At 38.9% G+C, this 12,400-nt stretch overlaps 1 protein-coding gene across 2 annotated transcripts in view; it reads left to right on the top strand.

The window, feature by feature from the left end:
• The first annotated feature begins 1,148 nt into the window (after positions 1-1,148).
• Positions 1,149-12,400, top strand: part of ghrhrb (growth hormone releasing hormone receptor b) — an 81,010-nt gene continuing 69,758 nt past the window's right edge. For both annotated transcript variants that reach the window (XM_086268036.1, XM_086268037.1), the window contains exon 1: positions 1,149-1,444. In XM_086268036.1, the coding sequence (XP_086124162.1) occupies positions 1,343-1,444 (102 nt within the window). In that variant the 5' untranslated portion in view covers positions 1,149-1,342. The remainder of the gene's footprint in view (positions 1,445-12,400) is intronic.

The raw sequence follows: 12,400 nt of genomic DNA on the forward strand, positions 1-12,400 counted from the left end.
TTGAGGGAAATAGAAACACAGACTAAACATCAAAAGGTAAACACACACAAGACTGACTACACACATGAGACTACAGGACAAAACAGATGAGACAAGGACAGATACGGAAACATAAGGGAAGCAAGAATACAAGGGGACATAAGGAATAAACTGAAACCAGGAACAGACTGAATAAGAAACTAGATCTCTGCAAAATAATGAAACAAATCGATAAATTAAAAAAAGACGAAAAAAACTATCCAAACACTGATACATGCAAACATTTTTTGCATCTCATACTCTGCAAAGACACTTTGTATATATTCTGTTTTACTTAATATTTAATATTGTACTGTAATTTTTTGTCTTCAGGTCTGTATTTCAGATGGAATCCAGACATGATCACCGTTCCATTTCACAAGCTAAAGCAAAAAACCAAAACACAAACAAAATAAAAGCAGTGAGATTTTGGCAGTCTGTAACAGTTTGATATGCACAGAAGCACTTTTGCAGGCAGACTGGAGCATCCAGGGCTGGAACCCCCATCAGTCCAGTTAGAAAACAACCTGCTGTACTTCTAGAGGCACGGTTGTATACAGTGCTTCCCCGTTTGATTGAAATATGTTAGAACATTCTATGTTCTATCATGGATAAAATATGGGTTTATGAGATTTACAGATCATTGTATTGCGTTTTTATTTACATTCCACACAGCCTGAACTACCTTTTTGGAATGGGGATTGTAAAGTGATACGCACAATACTCAAAAAGCAACTATGATTCAGTAATATTATGGATATGATTCTGTAGAACTTTTATTTTGGGTATTTGGAGTACAATTTGATGCAAAACCTTTGTACTATTTGGGTATTTAAACAGAACCATAATTTAAATCTTAACAACTCTAAATACATGTTTATCCCTTCCTAAAACAGGTATTCAGTGCAAAATGAGGTTTAAACTTTTGTGCATACATTTTTCAGGAGCTACATCTGCATGGCAGTACGGAGCCTGAAAGTTATCCTGTGTTATCCGTTTATGCAATTAGAGTACAAACCTCGAACCTATAAACACACCGTTTTCCCTCTTGTCAGCGCGCATCTGCGTCTGTGTGTTCTGCTCCATTTCAGGGAGGAGCGCAAACTGTTTGGCTCTGTCCAGCACCGGCTCCTCTCTGCGTGTAAATGCGCACTGTCTCACTCACCGGACACTGGAGAGAGACCGGGCGGCATTAATACCGGCGAACTGTCAGCCGGCTGCTCAGTTCATTGGGTGTTGACAGTCGTGGAAATTTAAGGAGGAAATAGTTTGTTGTAATCTGTTTTTTCTACTTTTCTACATGCACTTTGCAAAGCGAGCATAGATGTCATCGCAGAGCATGCTTATCACTGGAAGCTCACGATTGAAATGGACGGACGCATTTCTTTACTTGGGTCTGTTCATGCAGTCGGCGGTTTGGGAAACGGTGAGTCCAAACGCACAGCTTAACCTCATCTGTCTTATCACAAGGAGAGTTGGAACATGAAGTAATGTGTCTGTGTGGGTGATTTTAACACGATTTCAGTCACATTGTTTTTATACTGACATGACTTAAAAGATTTGAAAATTATTTTTCAATCAAATAAGATCAATTCTTTTACTTTTTTTTTTTTTTATTAACTTTTACTTTTATTCACTTTGTACATTTATGAATTATTTCATTGTAGTAGTGGGACTGTACATTGGGTTTATCATGAGTGTAGCCTTTGTTTGAGCATTGAGGAAAGGGAATTAGGGATCTTTGCCCCTTTAAATTAGAAGTTACAGACTAACAGACATTTTGTGTGTGTAAAGCTTAGAATACAAATACAATATGAACAATAAAAAACCCCCAAAAACGATAGTAACTGTACAATCTATATTTGTGACATTTTAAGATTCTCTTGTTCAGCTTCAGTCTGGGAGTTTAAAAGAAACATAACACATTTTAGTCTTATTATTATAGGCAGGCAGGATTGATAAGGTTTGCTGCCTAATGGTTTTTATTATTAGCAATTAGCCATTAGTCACTACCTCAATGAAAACAGATGGCTGATATATCTATTGAGTAAGTGCTAATAGTTAAATAGTTAAATGCTGTTGAAATGGGAGCTTTACTTGCTACACCATCATATACGTTACTCTCCCCAAATGTTACCTGAGCAGATTCCTCCATATTTTGTTGTAAACAAATTCATTTTACATTAGATGGACTTTTGTGCAAATGGTGAGTCATACATGATGCTGGCATTTTTGTAAAGAGCTAAACTAAACATCTAAATTGTAAAATATATATATATTTTTAAATCAAACTGCACTGTATACATTTGCATCAATATTCTAACATCAAACATTTATTTTGTCATAAATAGAAAAGCATGTTTTAAACAATTTTATAAATTAAAGTGTTATAATAATTTTCTGCTTCCAACGTAATCATGATCTTATGTGAAAATCACTAATATTTGCATGAGTATTTCTAAAAATTTAAGGTGGAAACATCGCATCCATCATAATCACAGAATGTGTAGATTAGGAGTTGTTTTCTGATATTGACCTGCTGCGTTCATGTTTGTCTGGCACATCTGATTCGAACTAGGATAATAATTACTTGCTAGATGACTAATTTGTCTCCAGTGGTGACAAATCGCCACGGATCATGTGACTTAAGAACCAATACATGCATGCATTGCATGTCTGTCTGACTTTTGTTTTTCTGCTTTGATTTTTCTTTCCTTTATAACGAAAAAGTAGAATTTGAGATGTACCTCAGCCATCAAGAGGAGGACTGGATTTCAAAGAACAAACTCGTATAGCTCAAATAAATATTGAATAAATAGTATCTCCTGTGACTCCATTAACCCTCATTGCTCACTTGAGTCTTCTCTGCTTTTGGCTTCAAAAATTTTTTTCAGTAATGAGAACGTAGAAATATTTTCTCCCTTTTCCCCCATTTCTACTATGCATGTGGGGTTTGAAATTCAAATGGCGTAAACAATTTAGTGTGAAGCACATTTCTTTTGCATTTTGTCCTTATATGAATTTTGATTCAAAACCATTGTGGAGTTTCTTCTTTTGGTGCTATGGAGTGATTTGTGTCTTTTCCCTGATCCCGAATGCTCATAATAATCCTGTGTTGCCTCTTCATTTATTAGCTCTTTGCTCCAGATGAAAAGATCAGATTGTCATGGACTCAAGATGCCTTTAACCCCTTTTTCCTTATAGATGGCAGCAGATCAGTATCTTTTGTGAGTTACTGATCAGCTGGAAAACTTTATTCAACAGAAAATGACTGCCTTTTATTACTTTATTGCTGATGTTTTCAGTGTAAGGTACAGTAACAGTCTTTACTTAAAACCCTGGGTTTTTCATATTTCTCTTTCAAAATCACTGCCATCCATATCTGACTCAAAGGCTTTTGTCGAAAAACATTTGACCACATGGAAACACTTGATCTTGATTTAGTCTGCAAACATGAGATGGCGCCTGCATCCGATTGAGATTATATAGCTAGTCGAGCGCCTTCCAGACCTGCACATTCGTAAGTGCAGTCACAAGAATGTATTCTGTGTCTCCCAGTACAATCTCAAGTGTGTGGAGGAAATATCGGAAAACTGGTCATAACACTAGGGGAGCTGGACAGGGCTGTAGAAGGGCATCAGTCAAGCAGCAGAATTGTACCAGGAAAAACAGGAGGAGCATTGCCACTTGCACTGACCTACAAAAACTCCAGTAGGCTACGTGTACATGTTTCTGACCAGACAGAAACAGTCTCAGAGAGGTTGCCATGAGGTCCTGAGGAGGCATGTCTTTGAAGGACATAAACCTCCATAGGCTAGCCAATAAATACTCTAAATGCTGTTAGGTATGGAGATATAATGCTCAGACCCATTGTCAGAACTTGTACTGTTGCAGCTGTTCCTGGATTCCAAACACTGTCTATACACATTACTGAGCCATATGATGCAATTAAAAAATGAAAAGAAAAATTAATAACATAAAATCCAGAGAAAATTGTAACTTGTACATTAACAAGTTGAGTGCACTCAAGCACAAGTCTAAATGGTTTTAGCATCATGCAAGGTGTTACCATGAACCATAACCAGTACATATGCACCAGGCAATAGCTTTTAGGTGAAGATGTGTTCTGGTGTAAGTCCAATATTGATTCTTCTGTCATCCAGCAAGTCTGTCTCTATAACAGATGAAAATTTTAGCCAGAGATTTTTATGAGAATGCTGACTGAACCAAAATGGGAATAATGTGGACTAAAAAGTAAATCATAAAGATATCCCAGTGCAGAATAAGGTAATTGTTCCTAGTTTGTTTGATAATAGGAGGCACACATACAGTACAGTACAGTGTAGTACAGCTTTGAAATGTTAGTTTTTGATCTCCATGAAGTTGTTTTTCAGTACTACATTCCCATTTTGAGTGCATGTGCACACCAGTGAGGCCACAGACATCCCTACTAATGGCTTTACACGGTTCCTCTGATCTACAAGCACTACATAACAAGGAAGGGAGTTATACAACTACAGCTGTCTTCTTCTTCCCTGTTGTGGGTGAAAACATGAACGTAAATAATGAAGGTTTAAAATTACCAAGAAAATTCAACACTGCATTTAACTGATGGAGAAGAAAGCTGCTATATTAGAATGATATGTATCAGCCAAGTTCATAAAGGTGGGTTCAATAAATTCTTAGGTTATTTAATATAAAAAGTAGTGCTGTCAGCGTTAATCTAGTTAAAATGACATTAACGCCATAACCGCATTAACGCGGAAAATCTCCGTTAACGAGTTAGCATGGATCACCCCGTGCTTGAGGCTGCACGGCGTTAACGAGCTAACTGCACTAACGCATTGATGCTGTGCAGCCCCATGCATGGGCCAATCTGCACTAACTCGCTAACAGAGATTTGCCGCATTAATGCGGTTATGGCGTTAATGTCATTTTAATGAGATTAACGCTGACAACACAAAAAAAAAGTATAATGTGTTCATAAATATGCATAGATTACTGTGTAATTATGTCTGTTATATCAAGAAATTGATGCACTCTGACAAACTTATTGTCAATCCATTGAAAAAACATAGGAGCAGGTTTTTGGTTTGTGGAAGCCTCCATATTTAATATTTACAGTGGTCAGGAAGGACATTTTTCTTCAGATGAATTCTGCATTTTTTGGATGTGGCTAGAGACAGGCCACATACAAACACTAAAGACCAAGGAGGGGAGAAGTGGTGTTTGCATGCCATGGAGGGAGATTTCAATTCATTTTTTTTCTATTTGAAAAATACAAATAGAACTACCTTTAATATCCTAATAGCAGGTCTTGAGTAACAAGTTATAGATTGTAACGTTCCTATCGCCTGCAGAAGCCTCTCCCATTAGACATCAAATAACCTGTTACCCTCTGTCTGCAGCCCAAGGCAAGCTCTACCTTAAAAAACAAGCTGTAAAATGCTAAAATCAATTCTAAAGGCCACATGTAACCAGTGCAGAGAAGCCAACATGAGGAAATGTGCCATCATCCTGTTAGTGCCCTTCTGATGGCTGCGTTTTTTTTTTTTAAACCGAAGGCAGTCAATTGAGTTTTGGGGGCAAATAATGAGTGACATTAACTCAGTTGCTGAAAAGACAGGAAGGACTTTTGTGCCTTGAAATGAAAAGATTGACTTCACAGTTGATTTTCAGCATACAGATGGTTCACTCTTTTATATCTTATAAGAAAGTCTGATTTTAGAGAAAGTATATAAATAAAGTATATAACGCCAGCAATTTAGATAATTTAAAAATGTAAAAAGTATAAAAATATTTTTTAAAATTTGATTTAATCCTTGCACTCCTCTGGAACCTACAGTAAGATAAACATGTGTCCTTTTCAAGTTTTTTTATTTGACCTTAACAACGGAGTAAAATATAACTCACATTAATACCAAAATACCATCACAGAGGTAAGGAAGCACCTCGACTTTCTTTCATCAACTACACGTGCATGGATAGAGCTGGAGTTCTTTAAGTATTTCCCAAAGCCTTAGATCACAATTTTAGCAAAAGGTTTCTATCAAAATATTACAGATCTTAAACAAACTACAAAGTGTTAAAGTGAAAATGACAAGGGCTGGTCTCTGGATCTATGGGTTAGCTTTAGATGAAGCTGGGTTTGCTGTTTCATTTACAGTCTTTGTGCTAACATGAGCAAATTAACTGCTGTACAGACATGAATATGAACCCTTAGTAATAAGGCAAACATGCATGTTTACCAACATGTGAGACATTTAACAAAGAGGACAGACAGACAGACTCAGGGACCAGTGTATGTTAAAAAAAAAGGAATGCTAACAAGTGGAACTGACTAAAAATTGGCTGGAGGTGCCTGCAATAACGACCTGTTTTAGATAGTGATTGGATTTAAATGACACCACAGCCGCATAAACTGCTGCCAGATAGGATGGAGAGTTACAATAATTAAAGTGCTGCTCAAATGGCACTCACGCTCTTCTCTCTGAGTGAGTCTATTATTCGGCATCTGTTAAAGGAGAGAAACCATCAGCAAGCTTGTGTTGCTCATATGAGCTATTCCAGGTTCACTGCGCATCACTACATTCGAAAGTGACACCCCGTGCTGCTCCATCAGACAGTATGTCATGTTACGATCTTGCTTGTATAAAAGAGGCTTGTTCTATAAGCCTACAGGGTAGATAAGAAAGCACTGTCTTGTGTCACAGTGAGGCTGTGCTGCCAGATCAAGTCTTCAGCCACGCGCACTCACGTGTTACTCCCGGACATTTGAACTATTAATGATGTAGGAGTTAACAGGCCACCCAGATGGAAAACGTTACGGGAATATTTAATATTTTCACTGTAAATTCTCCTCCCTCGTGTACAGTAATATGTTTAAAGGGCTGATAGAAACAGTACTTAAAATAGAAAATAGAAGGCCATCTTTCCACCAGCTATGTTTATTAATGACGGAATATAACAAGAAGGTTTTTATACAAGGATTGTAGTCTGACATCTAAGGGAGCTCACGCCAGAGCACCAGTTTACTTTCAAGCATGTGTCCTGACACACGTTACCTTCAACCTGCACAATCGAGCAATTCTTATATACACAATCGTGTAAGCTTCTGTTGTTGACTGGTTTGTACTGTATATTTGTAAATGTGTAAACTGGTGCCATCAAAGGAATATGTCCCGTTGTAAATCATTAACTCACCAGTCATCATGCATTAGCTGAATTCTAGCAATTTCTGGGTAAAATAAAACTTTTTTTATGGCAAAAACAACAATTTATATAGCGCTTTTCAAGAACCTCAAAGCGCTGTACAATTCCACTATTCATTCACTCTCACATTCACACTGGTGGAGGCAAGCTACAGTTGTAGCCACAGCTGCCCTGGGGCAGACTGACAGAAGCGAGGCTGCCATATTGCGCCATCGGCCCCTCTGGCCATCACCAGTAGGCGGTAGGTGAAGTGTCTTGCCCAAGGACACAACGACCAAGACTGTCCGAGCCGGGGCTCGAACCATTTACTTGTATTCATCGAGAACTATCATGTAACCAACCCAACCTATTGCCATCTGGTGGCCTTAAAATGTAGATTTTTAAACACTTGTAAAATAATAAGTAGGCTGGTTCTTCTTATAGTGCTTTTCTCTTTACACACTTGAAACACTTTATATAGCATATCTCATTCACACAAGTACTTTCCCCCCTACATCTTAGTATTTTCTATATGGTAAATGGACTAGTTCTTATATAGCATTGTTTTACTCCAACCCCTCAAAGCACTTACAGAACTATAAAGCATTTTCTATGCTTGGTTTCTCCTCTACATAAGTGCTTTTTATCAAACAATCATACTCTGATGGATGCATTTGAGAGCAGCTTGGCGTTAGTATCTTGCCCAAGGATTTTTGCTATGCAAACTAGAGAAAAAAAAGGAAAAAATTTAGGTCACTGGGTTGCTGTGAGAGCACTAGGTTAAATGTCACACTCCCCTGCAGTGTCACCATCTGATCTACAGGCAGGTGTTCCACTAGAGCTTCTTCACACAGTTTGAATCAAACACATCCGAAGAAATCAATTGCATGCCAAAAATAACAAACAAAACACACAAACACTCACACACACACACACACACACACAAACACACACACACACACACACACACACACACACACACACACACACACACACACACACACACACATTCAAAAAACAAACAAACAAAAAAAAATTATTCACTTGATAGCAAAGTATGACACAAATTTAACCACAGGTTCCAGATGCTGTTGGAATCTACATTTTTGGCACATGTTACTATAATCTCAGATTTTTTTTAGATCTAAGCTTCTGACGTCCTCCTGTTCACATTCCTGAGAAGGCGTGAATATAAGTAAAAATAGAGAAGCCTTGACAGCAAATGTCAATGCTTTGAGAGGACGTCAAACACCCACATTTTTTGCTGTCATGGGTGCTCATTACAGTTCATCCCAGGGGTTCATTTCAAGACTCCAACCTCTGAATGCCTCATCCAAAATAAAAAAGGACTTCCGGCTCGTGGCGCTTCCACGAGCAGGCAGCGGCTGATAGCGCTTTGGCAAATTCAGTGTTTTTTTTAATGGTGTATTCTTTTTGACCCCTCACACCCCTGACAGGACTTTTGTCCCTCTTCCCATCTGGCAGATGCTATCACAGCATCAGGGCCCGATAATCCAGACTGCGAGATAGCTTTTTCCCAAAAGCCATCAGAGTCCTGAACTCACTACCGGCTCAGCCACTCCCCCCCACCACACATACCCACACAAACCATTAACGGACTCTATTGCACTCCACATACCACTGCCTTTGTAAATACAGATGCTGCTCTATGGACAATCCTACACTTAGGAATATTGTTCATGTTGGTCACTTTATTTCACTCAAGGTCACTTTAAATCACTCATACTGTAAACTGTAACGCTGCCACGTTGGTCACTTTAAACCACTTCAAGGCTAGTGTAAATTTACAATTGTAAATTGTAAAGTTAGACTGTTATTGATCCTTTTTAGCTTAAAGTGTATATTTACTCCCCCTACCTTAGTCTTAAAGTGTATATTTATTTCTTACTCTTCCTATGGAACTGGAGCCTAGTCGTCTCGTCTCTCTATATCCTGTACTGTATATAGCAGCGATGACAATAAAGTTTCACTTTGACTTTGACTTTGAATAGTAGATTCTCTAAGCCGTCACAGGGAGAATGAAGTAAATATGTGCACTGGGAAGAAGAATGTTGAAACCATGTCAAAAGATAAATTGACACTTCATTTTGTCACCAAAATCTCAAAAAACAAAATCTGACTAAATCTGCTGGTGAGATATTCATTAAATCTTCTAGCTTGACCTCAGGGCTGGACTAGAGACCGGCCCACCAGGTATTCTAGGAAAAGCCATAAAGCCTTTGAATGAAAACAAACACTGTTGTGACAGTGGTGTACACCGTCTTGTTGGTATATGTATGATTTCTATACATTTTAGGTCATAATAAAAATTTGGTTGTAAGATTCAGATAATTATTTAATAACAGCTAGACATTTTAAATGAGAATAAGAAAGAAAAGTATTTCCTTGTGCCCACCTCTCCTTGTTAATGCCCTACCTGGCCCCATGGCAAAACTTTGCTAGACCCGCCCCCACACAGTTACCAGCTGTTAGCTACATAGAAAATGATATTGGTGTTATTTATCTCTCAGAAACAGTTCATAACTTCCCTTCAACTCATTCATGTCACCTAAAAGGTAAACGTGTTTCTCCATCACCTGTTCAGCTCTGATGATTCAGTAAGGACATCTCCTGGTTTCATCTTCATGTTTCCCTCTCACCACATATCGAAACCGATATCATGACCAGCAGCTTTTACAGCTGTGGCTCCAGCAAACATCAGCTGATACTAGAAATTAATATTAAATAAATTCTAACAACAGCTGATCAAGCTTAAACGTGCTGCTGTTGTTTAGCATCCGCTGGTTTCCTCTTTTTGGCGCAAAGTGGGTGATAAACAAACAAGAGAGACAGGACTTGCGTCAGAAAAGCCGATCAGCTGATCATTGATCAGTTTCATGATTGAAGTAGCAACAGGAGAGGGAGGGGGAGAGAATGAGAGAAGAAGAGGCATCTGACAGCATAACGACAGAATAAATCCAGCTTTGTGTCTTTTTCCATCCTAGCTGTGTTCCTTCTCAGCTCAATATTAAACGCACAATATTTTCTCTGAATACCAGATGATTCCATTTTGTACGGGACGGTTGGCAACTCTACTAACTAACCTTATGACTAAAATAAAGTTCACTATCAGTAACATCATAGCACCCACCCAGCTGTATAGAAACTCCATCATGCTAGCTAGTACGCAGTGCGAGTTATTGTAACTGACTGTAAAAAGTCAGCACAACGAAAAAAAAACTACACCTAAACTTGGTTTATATCTGACCCAGATAGACTGCAGGTCATAACTTCTTACCTGAAGTTCAGTTCACCTGACACTCGGACCGGCGGCCGCCTCGAGTCTCTCCTCCACCTGCCTCCCCTTTCCCTCATCCACCTGCTGGCCTCTGTGGAAGCTCCGCCATAGCCACCACCAAACAACTGAGTTATTTTTACACATCGGCCAGCATCTGGCCAATCCACCACCCTTCATTGTTTATACGTTTACAAAAAAAAAAAAAAATCATCGGCCCATAAAAACGAAAAATCAAAGCCAGCCCAGTTATGTTTGACCTCATGAAAAAGTCACACAATCAAGTATCAGTAGTTTTCCCTTAGGAACCTTGCCTCATCCAAAATAAAAAACATACAAATTAAAATGTATAAAAGTGAAAGCAATCCCTTCCTTCTCTTTCTATAATTTTTTTTGCCTTTTTTCCACCCATCCTTTGTGTCCCCTACATCATAGTTCCATTCTTTGGGGAAGAGATGATGAGAGAAGTAGGCACAAAGATGAAGCTTACCTTCATACTGTTGGACAGCTGCCACTCCCGAGTCCAAAGCCTCCACTTTTACAATAAACTGGTTAGAGACAGGTGAAGACAGGATAGGAGGTGAGGCAAAGCATTGCTCAACGTTACTGAAAATGGTTTGAGCAGCCTAGTCCCACTGAAAAGCACCTTAGAAGAATTTAGGTGTGTGAGAGGTGAAGCGATCTGGCTAAAGTTTCGGATGAAACAACAGTAGAAACTAATGAAGCCCAGAAAACACTGGAGCTGTTTCCAGTCAGAGGGTTCTGGCCAGTCCACCACCGCTTGGACCATGTCTGGGCCAGGTTTGAGGTTGCCCTGCTTAATGATACAGCCCAGGATAGACACTGTTGTCACATGCAATTCACATTTCTCCGTCTTGACAAATAATCTGTTACCATTCTCTCTCAGACCTATTTAAGGTATAAAGCTGCTATAAAGGATTCCTCAAAAAACTATGGTTTGCCATAAAACTGTACAACAGTTCTTTTTGTGACAAATACATACAATAATCACTATATAAGATGTCATAAACATTTCCGCATCAAACTGAATCCTTTGCATTATAATGCGCTATTTTTGATCAACTACTTTTGCTATTTTATTACTGTGCTATGTTTATTTAACAATGTTGTTTTTATATTGTATCATCAAGATGTTTTCTGGCAAAACAGAGACGAGCCTTTGTGTTCATTTTGCTTGGCAGTGGTTTTTGTCTTGTAACTGTGCGATGCAGGCCCTTCTAAACATTGACCTTAATTGAGGCATGTGAGGATGTGTTGTTCTGGGGTCTTTTGTGACCTCTTGGATGAGTCGTTGCTGCGCTCATGGGCTAATTTTGGTTGGCTGGGAAAGTTCGCAATTGTTCCACGTTTTTGCCATCTGTGGATAATGGCTCTCACTGTTGTTTCCTGGAGTCCCACAGCTTTAGAAACAGCTTTATAACCTGAGAAATCTCAGTTACTTTGTTCCTCATTTGTTCCTAAATTTCCTTGGATTGCTGCATGATATCTGGCTTTTGTGAATCTTACTCCACTTTGTCCGGCAGGTCCTATTCAAGTGGTTTCTTGAGAGCAGGTGTGGCAGTGATCCATCACATGGTGCTGTTACAGTGAGGAGAGACCTTGTCTTCTTCTTCCAGATTCCATCTGGACCAAAGGCCAACTATGTACCAAAGAGTCAAAGGAGCTTGCAAAGAAAAGCGTCTGGAGTTCTTTAAGTTGCTTGAAGACGTTTCACCTCTCATCCGAGAAGCTTCTTCAGTTCTAAGGTCAAATGGTGTACCAAAGAGACTGGGCATGGTATACTTGGCTCCTTTTAATGTTGAGAAGCAGAGGCTCTACTCTGAGCCACTCTCAGATGGCTGAACTTCTCACCCTATCTCTGAGGGAGATGTCAGC

Source organism: Aulonocara sp. 'chitande type north' Nkhata Bay, linkage group LG17, assembly GCF_057382095.1.
Source record: "Aulonocara sp. 'chitande type north' Nkhata Bay isolate Kocher_YH1m ecotype deep benthic linkage group LG17, A_spYH_male_GT1.1, whole genome shotgun sequence".
In the NCBI taxonomy this organism is placed as follows: Eukaryota; Metazoa; Chordata; class Actinopteri; order Cichliformes; family Cichlidae; genus Aulonocara; species Aulonocara sp. 'chitande type north' Nkhata Bay.